Source organism: Trachemys scripta, chromosome 5 (genome assembly GCF_013100865.1).
Source record: "Trachemys scripta elegans isolate TJP31775 chromosome 5, CAS_Tse_1.0, whole genome shotgun sequence".
In the NCBI taxonomy this organism is placed as follows: domain Eukaryota; kingdom Metazoa; phylum Chordata; order Testudines; family Emydidae; genus Trachemys; species Trachemys scripta.
In genome coordinates, this window is record NC_048302.1 from 139,045,234 (window position 1) to 139,063,516 (window position 18,283).

An 18,283-nucleotide genomic window follows, 5' to 3' on the forward strand; every position below is an offset into this window, starting at 1 on the left:
CCCCCCAGGATGTACCGCAAGGAGCGGAGCGTCCCGCTGAAGAGCAGCAGCTCGGCGCTGTACAACAACCTGAGCGTGCTGCCCCTGCGCGACAAGCAGCTCACCTACTTCGCCGCCGTGCACGGCAGCGCCGTCAGCCTGGCCAGCGCCTCGGCCGACGGGCTCAGCGTCTCCCACCGCCAGCTGCAGGCCAAGGAGGGCGGCCTGGCGGTCAGCGCCTCCATCGTCACCCAGGTAGGGGGGCGGCCCCGGAGCCCCGGCTCCCCGCAGGGCAGCAGCTCACACCGGCTCCCCGCCCGGGGGAAACGGCGCTCGGGACAGGGGCATAACCAAGGGCAGCGCCAGCCAGGCTCGGACACGCCAGTAAAGCCAGCCCGCCCGGAGGGGCCGGGTTCAGGGCACAGACCCCGTGTCACCGGGTGGTTAGCGCACCAGGGAGTGTAAGAAAGCGCTCCGGGGTTCGCTCCTGAGTCTGCACTAGCTCACGGTGGGCACATGACTCGCCCTCACTTCCCCTGCCCTGCCTTGGGAAGTTGGGGAGAACAGCTCCCTCCTTCCTCCCCCTGCAGGCCACAGCAGCCTCCTAGAACTCTGGGGGCAGTTTGGTGTCAAGGCCGGGCCACCCCGATGGCTCTAATCCAGCCAGCATTGCCCCAAAACACTGCCCAGACTAACCTCCTCCAGCCACTCAGCGCGGGCGGGAAGGAGTCGTCCCATTTGTCTCTAGCTTCTAGGATCCTGTATGCCAGGCTTTGCCGCTTGAGCCGGGCTCCTGGAGAACAGTGCAGGCTTCTTGCTCCTCTCCCCTCTCTGCCTGGCCCTCGCTGACCTGCTGTTATGGCCAGAGGAGACCAGTGTGGTCAGCCAGTCTGACTTCCTGTATGACACGGGCCAGAGATCTGCCCCACAATAATTTCTGGAGCAGAGCTTTTCAAAAAACAGCCAGTCCTGATTTAAAAATCACCAGTGACGGAGAATCCACTTTGCCCCTTGGTAAATTGTTCCCAGGGTTAATGACTCTCTCTGTTAAAGTATTCCTTGTTTCCAGTCTGAATTTGTCTAGTTTCAACTTTCAGCCATTGGCTCATGTTAGAGCTTTCTCTGCTAGATTGAAGAACCCATTACTAAGTATTCATTCCCCATGTAGGTACTTTAATCAAGTCATCTCCTAACTTTCTCTTTAAGCTAAATAGATTGAGCTCCTTGACTATCAGTATAAGGCATCCTAATTCTGTAATCATTCCTGTGTCTCGTCTCTGAATCCCCTCCAATTTATCAACATCCTTTTTGAATTGTGAGCACCAGAACTGGACACAGTATTCCAGCAGCAGTCACACCAGTGCCAAATAGAGGTAAAATAACCTCTCTACCATTTATGCATCCCAGAATTGTGTTAGACCTTTTGGCCACAGTGTCACTCAGAGAGCTCATTGTCAGCTGATTAGCTACCACAACTCCCAAATCTTTTCCAGAGTCACTGCTTCCCAGGATAGAGTCTCCCATCCTGTAAGTATGGCCTATGTTCTTTGTTCCCAAATGTGTGCATTTAGCCATATTAAAACACATATTGTTTAGGGCATCCAGTTTAGGTCTAGATTGCTCTGCTGTCCTCTTCATTATTTACTGCTCCCTTAATTTTTGTGTCATCTGCAAATTTTTATTAGTGTCACTAATAAACACGTTAAATAGCATAGGGCCAAGAACCAATCCCTGCAGGACCCCTCTGGAAACACACTCAGTTAGTGACTATTCCTCATTTACAGTTACATTTTGGGATCTATCAGTTAGCCAGTTTTTAATGCATTTAATGTGCGCCAGGTTAATTTTATATAATTCTAGTTTTTGAATCTAAATGTTGTGTGGTACCAATGCAAACACCTTACAGCAGTCTAAATATATTACTTCAACACTATTACATTTATCAACCAAACTTGTAATCTCATAAAAAAAAAAATCAAGTTAGTATGGCAGGATCTGTTTTTCCATAGAATTGCATTAATTATATTACCCTCTTTCAGTTCATTATTGATTGACTACTATATCAGTTGCTCCATTATCTTGCCTGGGATCAATATAGGCCCATCAGCCTGACAGTTACCTGGGTCATCCTGTTTACCCTTTTTTTAAAGTTGGCACATTAACTTTCTTCTGGAACTTCTCAGTGTGCCAAGACTTATTTAAAAAAAAAAAAAATCAACATGAATGATCCAGTGAGCTCCTAGGCCAGCTCTTTTAAAACTCTTCGAGACTGAAAACTCCTGTTCTCTGGACCAGCTGATTTTAAAGTGGCTTGTTTTAGTAGCTTCTTTTTAATATCCTCCAGAGATACTTGCAGAAAGGAAAGCGTGTTATCACCGTATGATGAGACTGCATAATCTCCTCCCCCCCCAATATTGAACAGAAATATATATTGAACACTTCTGCCTTTTTTTGCATTAATATTGATAATTCTACTATTTCCATCTAGTAATAGACCAATACCATTGTCAGGATTCTTTTTGTTCCTAATATATTTTTAAAACTCCTTATTGTTCTTAACTCTGCTGGCCATATATTTTTTCTTGTGTTCTTGGACTTCCTGTATCAATTTTCTACAATTTCTCACTTCTGATTTATATTCATTACGGTACTATCAGCTTCCCCCTTCTTCCCTTTGTTATATGGTACAGCTGCCTTCACTTCCCCTCTAAACCTGGTTGGGTTTTTTTAAACCAGCACAGCCTTCTTCCTCTAGTGTGGCTTTTGGGGCATCTAGTAAGGTGTTCTTAAATGATTCTCAATCATCATTCACACTTTTCAGGTTAAATTCTTCCTCACAGCTGATTTGGCCCATAATCATTTTCAGCTTTGTGAAATGGGCCTTGTAAAACATCAAGTATATCTATTACTGATCTGGACTTTATTCTGTTTGTACATTATAAGTGGGATCAAGTCATGATAATTTGTACCTAAGCTAGCATTAACTTTTAGCACTGCGATCAGTTCCCCTTTAGCTGTTAGGATAAGATATCATGTAGAATTACCCCATGTTAGCTGCAACAGTGCCTTTCCCTCCCTTTCAGGCCTCCTGGTGTGTCCTGCCTTCTCGAGTTCTCCTAGTCCTGACCTCTCAGAAAGGCATCCAGGTAAGAGTGCTTCCTTTTCTAGGCTCTGGGAAAGGAGTGGGTTGAGAGCTGTGTCTGAACAAGGCTAGCCTCCTGAGCTGCAGGAAGGTCAATGGAGGCATGTCATAGGGCATGACTGCCCCATAGTACCCTCTGCTGGGGAAGTCTGGCTCTGCAGGCACTTCCTGCCTCAGTTTCCCTTCACCAGGATTTCCTGTCTCTCCCAGGTTTCACATGGCTCAGGCCTCCAGCTGGGTCATTTTCACAGTGCAGTCCCCTTCCAGGGTAATAAAAGTCCCAAATAATTTTTTTTTCCACCCCACTTGGGCCCCTCTTCAGCCCAGCCTCAGTTCCCTGTCCCTTCGGAGTTTCTCTAATCTCTCTGTTCCGAGATGGAGCACTGCTTCCCTGCACTCCTTCCTCAGGAACACAGCTTGCACTTGCCTGTCAATCGGCTATTAAACTGTGTTCTCGCTGCCTTTTCATAAGGCTCAGGTGTTTCAGGCTGTCAGCCCAAGCCCAGTCCAGCCATCTTAGGCTGTGAGACAAGTCATTATGGCACCGGCCCGGTGTGCTGGAGCTATAGGTGTGGCCCCTGGCTCGAAGCGATAATAGCAACCAAACGCCTAGCTCCCATCACGTATGGGGTTATAGTGTTGTTTGATGGCTTTCAGCACTGCCCCTGTAAAAACTGTTCCCATGCCCTGCACAGATGCGGCTAGCCCCAGGCCTCTTGGCCCATCTTGGCAGCTACCTGTTACAAGGTGCCTTCTGGAGGTCCTTGTGTCCAGGACTTTGAGGGCCCCAGGTCACAGGAGTGCCTCCCCCCTCTCTGGAAATCTTTGTGGGGGCAGCACTCAGGGTTTCTCCTGATGGCTTCAGGCTCATCGACCCCACCCAGAAGTGACTCTGCAACGAGCTGACCAGGTGTTTTCACTCCCCAGATGTACGAGTCAGACGGCTCCATCATGGTTTATTGGCATGCCCTGGATGTCTTGGAACCACCGTCAGGTAAAGAGAGATCCCAGCTGGGGGCAGTGCTGCAGCAGGAGCCTAGGGAGGAGGGCTCTGCAGAGCCACCAACTGCCCTGGAAGGGCGGGCTGAACCATGGGCATGGATTTTGTGTGGCACAGTTTGGCTCCCTCCACCCCAGGAGCCAAATAGCCTGTAGGGGGCTCTGGCCCAGGGAGCCAGCAGAAGGGAGGATGTTGGTTTTATTTAGGAATTAATTCCAGGATGTCTATTGTCCATTGTGACGGTGCTGCCTGTGGGAGCCAGCTGAGGTCACTCACTCAGGGTGAACTGCAAACAAAACGGGGCAGACAAACCCCAAACGCTGGTGGATCTTCCAATACTTAGATTTACCAACCAGCACAAAACCGCTTCTATAGTACCTCACTGGTTACTCAGAAGTCCAAACAACGCAGTTCCCTTAAAGTGCCCAGCCTCAGGCCTCTGTCCAGACACCTGTCAAACATATGATGATGATTACTGAAAATCTGATCTCATCATAGAAAAGAAAAGGTTCTTCCAATCCCAAAGGATCAGCCACATACCCAGGTTCAATTATAACTTAGATCTTACCCAAAATACACACTATAGCCAATTCTTATTAACTAAACTAAAATGTATTAAAAAAGAAAAGAGAGAGAGTGTGCTGGTTAAAAGATCAATGCACAGACAGACTTGAATTCAATTCTTGAGGTTCAGACACATAGCAGAGGTGAGCTTGTAGTTGCCAAAAGTCCTTAAGAACATAAGAACGGCTGTATTGGATCAGACCAAAGGTCAATCTAGCCCAGTATCCTGTCTACCGACAGTGGCCAATGTCAGGTGCCCCAGAGGAAGTGAACCTAACAGGTAATGATCAAGTGATCTCTCTCCTGCCGTCCATCTCCACCCTCTGAAAAACAGAGGCTAGGGACACCATTCCTTACCCATCCTGGCTAATAGCCATGAATGGACTTAACCTCCATGAATTTATCCAGTTCTCTTTTAAACGCTGTTATAGTCCTAGCCTTCACAACCTCCTCAGGTAAGGAGTTCCACAAGTTGACGAAGAAGAAGAACTTCCTTTTATTTGTTTTAAACCTGCTGCCTATTAATTTCATTTGGTGACCCCTAGTTCTTGTATTATGGGAATAAATAAATAACTTTTCCTTATCTACTTTCTCCACATAACTTATAATTTTATATACCTCTATCATATCCCCCCTTAGTCTCCTCTTTTCCAAGCTGAAAAGTCCTAGCCTCTTTAATCTCTCCTCATATGGGACCCTCTCCAAACCCCTAATCATTTTAGTTGCCCTTCTCTGAACCTTTTCTAGTGCCAGTATATCTTTTTTGAGATGAGGAGACCACATCTATACGCAGTATTCAAGATGTGGGCATACCATCGATTTATAGAAGGGCAATAATATATTCTCTGTCTTATTCTCTATCCCTTTTTAATGATTCCTAACATCCTGTTTGCTTTTTTGACTGCCTCTGCACACTGTGTGGACATCTTCGGAGAACTATCCACGATGACTCCAAGATCTTTTTCCTGATTCGTTGTAGCTAAATTAGCCATCATATTGTGTGTATAGATGGGGTTATTTTTTCCAATGTGCATTACTTTACATTTATCCACATTAAATCTCATTTGCCGTTTTGTTGCCCAATCACTTAGTTTTGTGAGATCTTTTTGAAGTTCTTCACAGTCTGCTTTGGTCTTAACTATCTTGAGCAGTTTAGTATCATCTGCAAACTTTGCCACCTCACTTTTTACCCCTTTCTCCAGATCATATATGAATAAGTTGAACAGGATTGGTCCTAGGACTGACCCTTGGGGAACACCACTAGTTACCCCTCTCCATTCTGAGAATTTACCATTAATTCCTACCCTTTGTTCCCTGTCTTTTAACCAGTTCTCAATCCATGAAAGGACCTTCCCTTTTATCCCATGACAACTTAATTTACCTAAGAGCCTTTGGTGAGGGACCTTGTCAAAGGTTTTCTGGAAATCTAAGTACACTGGCTCCCCCTTGTCCACATGTTTGTTGACCCCTTCAAAGAACTCTAATAGATTAGTAAGACACGATTTCCCTTTAGAGAAACCATGTTGACTTTTGCTCAACAATTTATGTTCTTCTATGTGTCTGACAATTTTATTCTTTACTATTGTTTCAACTAATTTGCCCGGTACCGACGTTAGACTTACCGGTCTGTAATTGCCTTTTTAAATATTGGCGTTACGTTAGCTATCTTCCAGTTGTTGGGTACAGAAACCGATTTAAAGGACAGGTTACAAACCTTAGTTAATAGTTCCACAATTTCACATTTGAGTTCTTTCAGAACTCTTGGGTGAATGCCATCTGGTCCCGGTGACTTGTTAATATGAAGTTTATCTATTAATTCCAAAACCTCCTCTAGTGACACTTCAATCTGTGACAGTTCCTCAGATTTGTCACCTATAAAAACCAGCTCCATGGGTTATAGTCCAATGTCCATATTCAGGGTGGCTCCAGTCAATGACTGGGGATCGCAATCCTTGTGGCTGAAGGTTTCCCCCTCTTGAAATCCAAAGCAGATCTGAGATGAAGTAGGATCGTGTCCCAGGGTTCTTATACATTTCCAGCAGCCTTTTGGCCTGAGAAAACAATAGGCCTAACTCTCCTTCTTCCAAACATCCTGGCAATTAGCACAGGGTAATTTATCCATTAAACAGCTCAGATACAGGTTACCACAACCTTCAAAGAGACATAGAGACAATAATACTATTTCCCTCAAGTGTCTTCCTAAATGTTAATATTCCTTTTTTGATCTTTGAATTAAAACTATCGCAATAGACAAGCCGTGTTTGCTTACATCACAAGCCCTGAGCAAACATCTACCTTTTTACCTCTAACAGTGCAGACTTGCATTTCAAAGCTCTATTCATTTACCTATCTTACTAGCCAGTCTCTAAAGTTCACCCATGGGTCAAGTCAGCCTGTGAGTTAATTAACTCTTTCTGGCCCTGTCACCTTCCAATGAAATATTATATTACACTCATAACATCACACCCATGTCGTGCAGGAGGTCAGACAAGGTGACCCCAATGTTCCCTTCTGGCTAGACAATCTGTAGTTTCTCTGTGATCTGGCCTTAAATCGGGGTGTCTGGGTCCCTCACACCTTGTGGCCCTGACTTTCAAAGTGTCCCCTTGTGGCCTGGGGTCTCCATCGAGCTCTGGGGTAGGAGCTGCTGCAGGGGTGTAATGGGCCGTCCGTTTCCTTCCAGCCCAGGCAGTGTTTGCTCGAGGGATCGCTGCTGCCAGTGGGCGCTTCATCTGTGTGGGTGAGTGGGGTAGGGAAACGGGAGGCTGGGGGACGGAGTGAAGGGGAGATTAATCTATGTCCAGGTGCAGCAACAGGGCACCTGATCTTCTGCATGTAGGGCTGAGGCCATGGGCAGGGAGGAGAGGTCTGGGATAGCGGGGAAGCAGAGGGCCTGCGTACAGCAGCTGGGTGAGGGGGCTGGGCGGTGGATGTGCTGCACTAGGCACACTTGGCCCAGGAGGATGGGAGTGGAGTGTGCGGGGAACAGGAAGAAGGGTCTAGTCAGGCTCCTGGAGCTGGAGGAGTTATTGAGGTGAGGGCTGGGGAGAGGGTGAAGACTGGTTTGGGGTATGGGGGGGTCGAGACTGGTTCCCAAAGGTGGGAAGACCAGGAGGCTGATTCCTAGTGCAGAGTGGGGCGGGGTCCGGTACCTGGCTGCCAGTGGCATCTCCCTCGCTTGTCCGCAGGGACTTCGTCGGGACTGGTGCTGGTGTTTGACATCCCCAGCAAGGGAACAAACATCACGCTGAGCGAGGTCCTGCAGGAGCATCACGACTCCATCACTGACATCGCCTCGGAGGTCGGTGAGAACCCGGTATGGAGCCCCCGGCACTGCGCACAGCTCCTATCCCAGCCTTACAGCCGGGTTGCCAAATGCCAGAGCAGCCAGTTGGGCCCCTCCTTCCTTGGGAACTGGAAACCAGTCTGTCAGCCCTTCCTCTTTCCCATGTGCTTCCCAGTGCGGGAGACTCAGAGCTGAGGCCCCACCTGCGCTGCCCGGACACTAACGATGCCAGAGCCCTTCCTGGGAGAGCCCAGACCAAAACCTTCCGTGCCGAGGCTTTCCAGCGGCCAGGGTGGTCCTTACTGTGCACCAGAGGTCAGTAGAGACGCCTCACCCCCACCCAGACCCAGCCACCACAAAGACAGGGCTCACTGACCCCTCCCAGGCCTGGTACAGTCCCTGCAGGATGGGTACAGTCGGTGGCTCAAACCCTACTCTCTCTTCTCCTATGCCTCTCTAGCCCATGTGGAGCAGAGGCCCTTCACCACAGCTGTCCTTCCTTGCCAGTCTCCTGCCACAGCCTTAGCTTCTTATCAATTCTGCTTCTGTTATCCTTGGGCTACCTCGTTGCCTTTTGCCCTCGGGTCCAGTTCAGTGCCTCTCTTGTTACATTGTGCAGGTCTTTGCTCCATGAGGGTCCGAGCCAACTCCATTTTTGTTCCATAGTTTCCTGTCCTTTTCGTTTTTGTTTCGTCCTCCTCCAGAGTTCTTTGTTCGTGATTTTTTTCTGGCTATCTGATATAGCGGGTTTGTCTAAGGCAACTGAGAACTTGGAGTTTAGCTAGTAAGGTCTTAATAAGTCTCCAGGTTTCAGTGCTATATTTACAATGATGTTAAATATTCAAAGTTTAGTTTGGAGGCAAGATTTCTATTTCTCCAGATCGGCCTTAGAGATACAAAGGCCCATCTGTCTCTTGCCATTCTGGCTGTAATGTCTTTGTCTGCTCCACCTGTTTTACTTACAGTGCTGCCAAGATACATGAAATATCAGACCTCTTCCATGTCAGCCCCAGAAAGTGGTATCGGTGTTTCTTGTTGTGTGTTGATTCTCAGAGTTTGAGTTTTCTCAGTGTTGATTTTCAACCTTCCTAATTGTGCATAGGCCTAGAGATTACTGGTTTTAGCTTGCACGTCTCTATGGGTGCGGGATAGCAAGTTGATTTCATCTGCAAGATCAAGGTCCTCTAACTTCTGTGTGAAAGTCCATTGTCTCCCCCTTGGTTGTTCTGTGGTCTCTCATTACCCAATTCACTACCAGTAAAAAGATCACAGGAGACACAAAGCATCCTTGTCTGCTGCCCGTAGTAACCTTGAATGGTTTAGTCAGTTCACTCTCATGTATTGCCTGGCAGGTGATGTTTTCATAGAAGCTCTGAATGATGTTCACAAATTTCAGAGGCTCTCCATAGTGGCATAGCAGCTTCCATAAACCTGTCTTACCCGCTGTACCAACGGCGTTTTGGAAATCCCCACAATTCATATGAAGTGGTTCTCTTCTGGCTCTGTCACCACAAGTGCCACAAGGACTCCTTGTTCTTTTTGCTGATACAGACTAGCACGGCTACCACACTGAACATAGCAACTGACCAGCTCAAGACAATGAGGACATCTTAACAATAAAGACCTTGGAACAATTAAATCAATGGAGGCAGCACCTTAGTCAGCTACTTTGCCTAAGCCCAGTGAAATAGAAATTAATGGAGATATCTTATCTCCTAGAACTGGAAGGGACCTTGAAAGGTCATCAAGTCCAGCCCCCTGCCTTCACTAGCAGGACCAAGTACTGATTTTGCCAAAGATCCCTAAGTGCCCCCCTCAAGGACTGAACTCACAACCGTAGGTTTAGCAGGCCAATGCTCAAACCACTGAGCTTTCCCTCCCCTGTGCCAGAACCATCGCTTGGCCAGCTGTGGGCTATGAAAGCCTCCCTGGACTCAAGGCCATTTATTAGTGGGGTCAGACTGTATCCACTCCCTTAGTATCAGGGGGTAGCCGTGTTAGTCTGTATCCACAAAAACAACAAGGAGTCCAGTGGCATTTTAAAGACTAATAGATTTATTTGGGCATAAGCTTTCGTGGGTAAAAACCTCACTTCTTCAGATGCGTGGAGTGAAAGTTCCAGATGCACTCCCTTAGTGTCTCTGCCTGACCACCCTTACCCAGAGCTCCCCGCATCCTTGCCCCGCCTCCCACGTTTCCACTGGGGCCGTTGTTCATCCAGAGGCGGGGGCCAGTAAAACCCTTTGGGATGAAAGCGCAAGAGACAGGTCAAATCCAGTCACCTGGCACGTGGGGGTCCCTGTGCTGCATAACACATTCTCACACTCCTAAAGCCCAGACCCTGCCCACTGGAACCAAAGGAGAGTCTCCATCCGCTGTTCACAGGACGGGGGAGGTGCCACACAGCTAACAGTTCTCAGTCCGCCCACTAGAGGCCAGTGACGTGCACCAGCTCATTAGTTATTCGGAGAAGGATGGGTCAGTGTCAGTTTCCTGGGAGCGCATTGGCTGAGGGGAGTAGATTATAAAGCAACTTTCCTGCACTTCTGCGAAAGAGCGCTTTGGGGACTGGCTACTCTGTAGTATCCTTACTCATTGCTGACTTCCCCGTGCCCCGATTGGCTGAGAGGGGTCCCATGGCACGGCACTGACGGTTGCTCCTCCCGTTGCAGGATGGAGCTGCTGATCTGGTGACTGCAGATGACTCTGGGGCCCTGTGTGTCTGGAGATCCAAGGAGGAGTTCTCCCTGCTCACCAAAATCTCTGCCTTTGGGTAAGGGAGGGTGGGGGGCTCCCACAGCTCCTTGGGGCAGTGAGATGAGCCCAGGGACCTCCCCCTGGGACTTGCTAGAGGGGGCCCCAGGCGAGGGGGGAGGACACTCTGATGCAGTGTGGACAGTGTGTTGGTGGGAAGGGGGAAGCCCATAACTCCCCTGCCCCGGTGGCGCCAGTGGGGCTGACATGTCTCCTTTGTGCCCAGGTGGACCTGCTCCTCGGTGAAGCTGTGGAACGGGGTCATTGCTGCTGGCTATGGGAATGGGCAGATCCGGCTGTACGAGGCCACGAGCGGGGCCCTGCGTGCCACGGTCAGCGCCCACGCTCGCTGGATCTACGCCCTGGACCTGGCCCCCCTGACGGGGAAGGTAAACCTGTCCAAGGCCTCCCGGCAGTCCGCCTGCCAGCCTTCTGCACACAGCTTGGCTGAGCTCCGCAGTTGCCTGCCTCAATCCTTCGCTGAGGCTGGGAAGAGCTGCAGCTCCCACGCTAGCCAGCAGGGGGTGCACACATACCATTGCATTCTGCCCCCCTCTGCCCCAGGCGGTGCTGCTGTCCTGCCCAGGGAGAGAGGCCCGAGCCCCAGAGCCAGTGTGCCAAGGAGTAGAACTGCCTCAGTCACCGCATGCAGCAGGCTTCGGCAGCATCTGGTGGCACTGGTGCTGAGAGGCTCTGCTCGCTGCAGTGAGCACTGGGCCCGAGCTCAGAGGCTGGCAGAGCCCCCCCCGCCACCCCAGGAGCCTGCCGCCCCCTCACGCCTCTGTCCTGCCTCCCACTGCAGCTGCTGTCGGGTGCCGAGGATTCCTATGTCCAGATCTGGAAACTCAGCCGGAGCCCAGACACCGGCGACATCGAGGTGAGGGGCCAGTGCTGTGATGGCCACACGCCCCTGCAGAGAACCATGGGGCCTAATGGTCTGAGCATGGGGCTGGGAGCCAGAGCTCCTCAGTTCCAGCCCTGGCTCTGCCACTGACTCAGTGCAGCCGTCAGCCCGTCACTGCTCCTTTGTGCCTCAGTTTCCCCTCCCCCCCGTGACATTCCACCACTGCCACAAGGGGCTGTGAGGCTGAGCTGGGGACTAGGTGCTCTAGTTGCACAACAAGGCCCCAGAGGGCCCTGGGGCAAGAATAGGTGAGGGGCCTGGGCCCTCTTCCTGATTCTAAAAGCCACCCCCCCCCACCCCCCCCCCAGCCCCAGTCCAGCTCACCGCTGCCCCTGCCTATTTCCCTCAATCCATGCACCCTTCTAGGGCCTTTTAGCTCCCCTCCTGCCTCCCACTGCCCTGATCCACCCCCCTAGCCCTGGTTCAGAGCTCCCCACGCGGTCTCCTCCAGTTCTGCACCAACCCCTGCCTACTCCCCCATCCTCCCAGCTCTGATCCAACCCCCACAAGCTGCCCTCCAATCCCCATCCCCCACCCTCAATAGCTCCACCCTTCCCCAACCCTTCCAAATTCCCCACACTTCCATGCCGCACGCAAAACAGCCAATGGTTTTACCTTGCCCTCTGTCTCGGGGAGGCTGTCTGACCCCCCTCTAGACTCCCCCACTCCCCTGCATGTCCCCCAACACTACAATTCCCCACACCTCTGCATGTCTTTGCCAGTTGCTGGTGCCAGAGGGGCCCCCATATCCCAGCCACCCTCCTGCCCCAGGGGGCCAGCTTGTCCTACTCTCCTGGCAGCCCCTCAGTCGGGCCCTGGTGTGACCACACCCCTTGCACTATTCCAGTTACTCCACTGAGGTGCTCAGAGACTCAGACTTCCTCTTCCCTCCACAGGCCCTGCCCTGCTACCCCCACCACACAGCCTGCGCCTCTGTCAGCTCCCCTGAGCTGCTCTGTCTGCCCCACATCCTCCCCACTGAAATCCCTCTGAGCCGGCTGGCTGGCAGCCTGGGGAGGGCATGCTGTGCCTCCATTTCCCTCAGCGCTGCCCCAAGCCTGGGGCTGGTGTTACAGCGAGGGAGATGCTGGAGAGGGGAGAGAGACCCGAGCGTGGTTCTTGTATCCCTGTGACATTCGAGCCCCCAACGTTCAGATGAAACACTGTGTCCCCTTGCTGCAGTCTGCAGGGGGCGCCTGCACTCGAGTCCATGCCCGTGGGGGATTCCCGGGGAGGCTGCTGCGGGGAAACCTGTCTAGCCCTGGGGCCCGGCTGGGCTGCGTAGTCCAAGCGCGCTCTCTCCTGCCCCCTGCAGATCGAGCACTGCCACTCGGAGTGCGTGACTGACACCCAGCTCTGTGGCGCCCGCTTCTGTGACCCTGAGGGAAACTCCTTCGCTGCGACCGGCTACGACCTCAGCGAGATCGTCCGCTATGGCCAGGTCTAGGCTGCCCGGCTGCAGGGGGGCTGTGAGCACAGGGCGGGGAGGTACCTGCAGGCACTGTGTGCTGCAGCATGTCCCAGCCCCCCTGCAGCTGCCTCCGGGACTCTGTGCAGACCCCTGGCTCCCGTTGCACAGGGGCTGGGGCCGCTGCATGCAGCTGAGGATGCCCCCCACCTGGGTGGGGATCAGACAGGTGGGAGTGTAGGGGCAGACAGGTGGGGGCCCAGATCTCTTCAAACTTCAGAGTCCCTCTGGCCAGATGCCTGCCCACACCCCAAGGCTGCTCATCTCCCCCCTCTCCTGCCTCCATGATCTTTCTTCCCTGTGGGCAGGCAGCTGCCGTGTCCTGCCTGCCACAGCTCTGTCGTGCTGGGCCCCTTGCCCAAGGTGCCTGCAGGCTGTGATTCCCCTCTGCTCCTGTATGGAGCCCAGAGCCTGGAGAGGTGCAGAGCCGGGCCCCGGGGCAGGCCCTGAGTTGGGGGGTAGGGACAGTAGCTGAGGAGGTGCAGAGCCGGGTACCACAGGCAGGCCCTGAGTTGGGGGGCGGGCAGTAGCTGAGGAGGTGCAGAGCCGGGCCCCTCCGCGGCAGGCCCTGAGTTGGGGGGTAGGGACAGTAGCTGAGGAGGTGCAGAGCCGGGTTCCCCCCCCGCCCCCGGCAGGCCCTGAGTTGGGGGTGCGGCAGTAGCTGAGGAGGTGCCATCCTTCATTCCAAGGCAGGAGCAAACGAATCCCTGCTGCCGTGGGGCCCACCTGGCTCCTTTCCTCCCCTGAACTCGGGCTGCAGAGAGCTCTCGCTGGGGCACAGACCCTGGGCCACTGTACAGCAGCTGGGTCCTTGCCCTGGGGTGTCTGGGGCAGGCGCAGCTGTCACCACTCTGCTTTCCAGGCCCCTGTAGCATCCCCGGGGCCATAGTCTCACCTCCATCTCGGCACAGCCCCATGTCTGTGCCAAAGCCCCATCGCTACTCAGCCATTGCACAGCTTCTGAGCAGGCCCCAAGCTCGGAGAGCAGGCGGCACCGAATGGGGCTGGCGGTGTGAGAGGCAGTGTGTCCGAGAACACAGAGCACCTGACCGGGACTCAGGAGACCTGGGTCTGCCAGGGGCCTGCTGCATGACCTTGGGCAAGACCTTGCTCTGTGCCTGTTTCCCCATCTGTAAAATGGGGACAGCCACACTGCCCTCCCCTGTAAAGCACGGTGAGCCCTACAGCTGGAAAGTGCTAACCAAGAGCTAATACCATGATCTGAACAGATTTGATTTTGGCCTCATCCTCTCAGCTGCCTAGAGGGGGTGCCAGCTCAGTGACCACGCAGCTGGGGACAGGCAGGGCACGCTGGCCTGACATGGGAACAGCTGCTGGGCTCAGCTCCCCCAGGACAAGGAAGCTGCAGGATGTGGGCTCCCCCCAGGAGCCCCTCACGGGCTGGATTGTCCCTGCATGGCCCCTGGCTCTCAGTCCCAGATACTGCCCCCTGCAGAGCTGCCGGGAGGAGATTGGAGCTGGCATGGCCTGGCTCAGGGGAGCCCCTCTCCAAGAGGGGGTGACATGCCCCTTTGGGCACAGGCTACAGCCCCTGCTGCCCCAGCCTGCCGAGAAGGTTCTCAGGTCATGGAGTGTTTGAGGCTGGGGGTGGGGGTCCCTTGGAAATGCTTGTCACTCAGGGCAGGTGCCCCTCCTGCAGGGCAGTTAGTTTAGAAAGCCAGGGACCCCGGCAAGCAGCACAGACCCCCCTGGATGGCCCGAGAGGCCGGCGTTCTCCTGCTGTCGGGAAAAGTGCATGACCTTTCCCTTCCTCTGCTGCTGTTGGGTGGGGGCCTCAGCCTGCCGCTAGCGTCTGGTGTCCTTTACCATGGTACCAATAGACCTAATTAGACACAGTGCTGGAGTAGGGGGTTAACCCCGCTGGCTGGGCTAAGTCCTGTTCAGTGCCCCATAGCCCCTGTAGTGTGTTAAACGCAGCACGCTTTGACCCTGCCGTGTAGCGTTTGTGGGGGCTGTTAAACAGCCACCAGTGCTCACCCTAGAGGTGGCTGCATTTCACCAGTGGGTGCATGTAGAGTGTTGGAGGTGAAGTGAAACTTGCTGTCTCTCCTCCAACCCAGCCCTGCTGGCACGAGGCTTTGAAACCCCCGCCCCTCCTGAAACTGCCCCTGGGCCCGTCTGTTGTCTCTGTCTTGGCCCTGGGCTCTATCATCCCCTCTGCTGTGCCTGGTCCTGCAGCACGCGCAGAGGAGCAGTGCCCGGGCTCCCTGCCACTGGCAGTACCACGGCCCAGCAGCCCCTCCACAGCTTCGCTCTGGGGCCCAGGGCGTGCTGCTGCTGCTGCCATAAATCAGCTTGAACCCTCCTTGTGTGCCTGAGCTCATTTATTGGGGGGGGGGGCTCTGGGAGGAAGGTAGGGGAGACTGCAGGAGGGGGGGGGAGGGTCCGGGGGGGAGGTTGGGGAGTAGATGGGTCTTCAGGGAAGCTTTGGAGGGGAGGTTAGGGAGCAGAGGGGTCTTTCCCCTTGCGGCAGTGGAACCTGTGGAACTCCTTGCCAGGGGATGCTGTGAAGGCCAAAACTATACCAGGGCTCAAAAAAGAACTCGATGAGTTACTGGAGGCTGGGTCCAGCGCTGGCTGTTAGCCAAGACGCTCAGTGACACATAAGAAAAGATGTCAAGTATCAGAGGGGTAGCCATGTTAGTCTGGATATGTAAAAAGCAACAGAGGGTCCTGTGGCACCTTTAAGACTCACAGATGTATTGGAGCATAAGCTTTTGTGGGTGAATGCCCACTTCGTCAGCCGCATGAAAAGACGGTTACTCACTTTCTTGTAACTGTTGTTCACGTCCATTCCAATCAGGTGTGCACACGCCACGTGCACGGTCATCGGAAACTTTTTCCCTCAGCAGCTCCCATCGGGTCAGCTTTGGAGTCCCCTGGACTGGGGCCCTCAGGGTGCTCAATATATGACCCCGCCGACCTGACCCCCCCTTTGGTTCCTTCTTGCCGGCTACTCCGACAGAGGGGATGGAGGGTGGGTATTGGAATGGACGTGAACAACAGTTACAGGAAGGTGAGTAACCGTCTTTTCTTCGTCGAGTGATTGTTCACGTCGATTCTAATCAGGTGACTCCCAAGCTCTGCCACGGGGGTGGGGTCAGAGTTAAGGAATCACTGACTGGAGCACTGCTCTAGCGGGAGCTGCGTCATCTCTAGCCTGCTAGGTGATGGCGGAGTGAGTGGCAAAGGACCAGGTCACCGCTCTGCAGACCTCCTGGATGGGCACCTGGGCCAGGAAAGCGGTGGACGAGGCTTGAACTTGTGTCAAGGGGGCTGTTATAGCCGGGGCTGGGACCTCGGCAAGGTCATAACAGGTATGGATACAGTCTGTAATCCAGGAAGAAATGTGCTGTGAGACCCTGCTACAGGCCGGGAACGGTGCTGGTCTGGTTATGAAGAACATCATCCTTGCAGGCCTGCCTCTAGATGGCACCCGTCTGGGCGGGGCCGGAGGCTTCTCTCTGACAGCAAGCGGCTGAGGTGCAGTACTTTCTAGAAGCTCCTTCGCGGCCTCGACAGTGCCCAGGGTGGAGGGGGGTTCCACCTCCTCCACCAGGCACTGCCCCGCCAGAGTCACTGAGGGCCGGGCTCAACGGTGCCAACTGGGGCGCCGGAGTCCACGGCACGAGCTCCTGCTGCTTGGAAGTCGAGTCATTCCTCTGAGGCAGCAAAGTCTCCCCGGATGGTCTCGCTCTCCTCAGAGAGCGCCCTCTGTCCGCCTTCTTATGGTGCCGGGGCGCCGCTCCCTGCCGCGGTGCCGGGGATCTCCTCCGGGCCAGGGCGCCGCTCCCTGCCGCGGTGCCGGGGATCTCCTGCCGTGCCAGGGTGCCACTCCCTACCGCAGTGCCAGGGATCTCCTGCAGGCTGGGGGGCCGCTCCCTGCCGCGGTGCGGGGGATGGATCTGTGGTGCCAGGGCACCGCTCCCTGCTGCTGTGCCAGGGATCTCCTGCGGTGCCAGGGCGCCACTCCCTCCTGCCGTGCCGGGGGATCTCTGGTACCAAGGGGCTCTAGCACCAGAGACCTGCCTCGGTACGGATTCATGGACCGACGCCGGGGCACTCCACACCAACCTTGGGCCCGGGACTTGGCAGTTGGGTACCACTGGATGGAGAGGGGCTTCCATTAACAGCTGCTGCAAACGGAAATCACGTACCTTCCTAGTCCTGGGCTTGAAATCCTTACAAATCTTACAGCGCTTGGATTGATGCGCCTCCCCTAGACACCTCAGGCACAAGTCGTACAGGTCGCTATTGGGCATAGGCTTCTTGCATACGCCGCAAGATTTAAATTCTTGGGCCTGAGGCGGCGTGAGGGGAGAACGACCCACTCACCAAGTCTGTCTTAACTACAGATAAACTACAAAACAAACCTGAGCAGGACAAAGTAAGAGCCAAGGGAGCACGTGCAAGCAAGCGAAACGCCGTTCCAACCCTGCCACGGACGGTCAGAAGGAACTGAAGGGGGGGGGGTCGAATCGGGTCGGCAGAGCCGTATATTGAGTGCCATGAGGGCACTGCTCCAGGGGGCTCCCTGGCCGACCCAATGGGAGCTGCTGAGGGAAAAGTTTCCAATGACCGTGCACGGGGCGTGCGCACACCTGCTTGGAATTAACCTGAACAATCACTCTGGCAAACAGAGGCTCGGGACACCATCCCTGCCCAGCCCGGCTAGTAGCCATCGATGGTCCTATCCTCCATGAACGTATCTAGACAACCCCCCTGCTCTGGCTGTCACTAACCCTCTGGCAGGCAGAGGCTGGGACTGGGTGGCCGGCTCACTGGATAATTGCCCTGCTCTGGTCACTGGCAGAATGGCTGGAGCATTGGGCTGTTCTGTTCAGCGGGGCCTCTGTGCTGTGGACGGGTGGGGGGTGCTATTGCAATCCCGTGCTGCAGCCCCCCCACGCACTGTCCTGCAGCAGGGTCCTGCAGCCAGGGCCGGCTCTAGGCACCAGCAAAGCGAGCAGGTGCTTGGGGCAGCACATTTGCAGGGGCGCAAGAATCCAGCCTGGGAGCTGTAGTTCCTTAGTTAGCTCCCTGCCTATAGAGCCAGCCCTGGAGCAGGGAAAGAACTACATTTCCCAGCATTCCCTTGGACGCAATTAACAGGAAAGGGAGGGGGAAGGAGTGTGGAACTGAAATCTCACGCTGCAGCTTGCTGT

General features: G+C 53.9%; 1 protein-coding gene across 1 annotated transcript; it reads left to right on the forward strand.

Annotated features, from left to right (window-relative positions):
- The first annotated feature begins 6 nt into the window (after positions 1-6).
- Positions 7-15,423, forward strand: WDR54 (WD repeat domain 54). The gene is made up of 9 exons (XM_034772485.1): positions 7-234; positions 3,063-3,125; positions 4,049-4,115; positions 7,369-7,425; positions 7,874-8,001; positions 10,644-10,744; positions 10,952-11,114; positions 11,528-11,602; positions 12,945-15,423. The coding sequence occupies exons 1-9, from the start codon at positions 10-12 to the stop codon at positions 13,074-13,076; spliced, it is 1,011 nt and encodes a 336-aa protein (XP_034628376.1). The 5' UTR covers positions 7-9; the 3' UTR covers positions 13,077-15,423.
- The last annotated feature ends 2,860 nt before the right edge of the window (positions 15,424-18,283 follow it).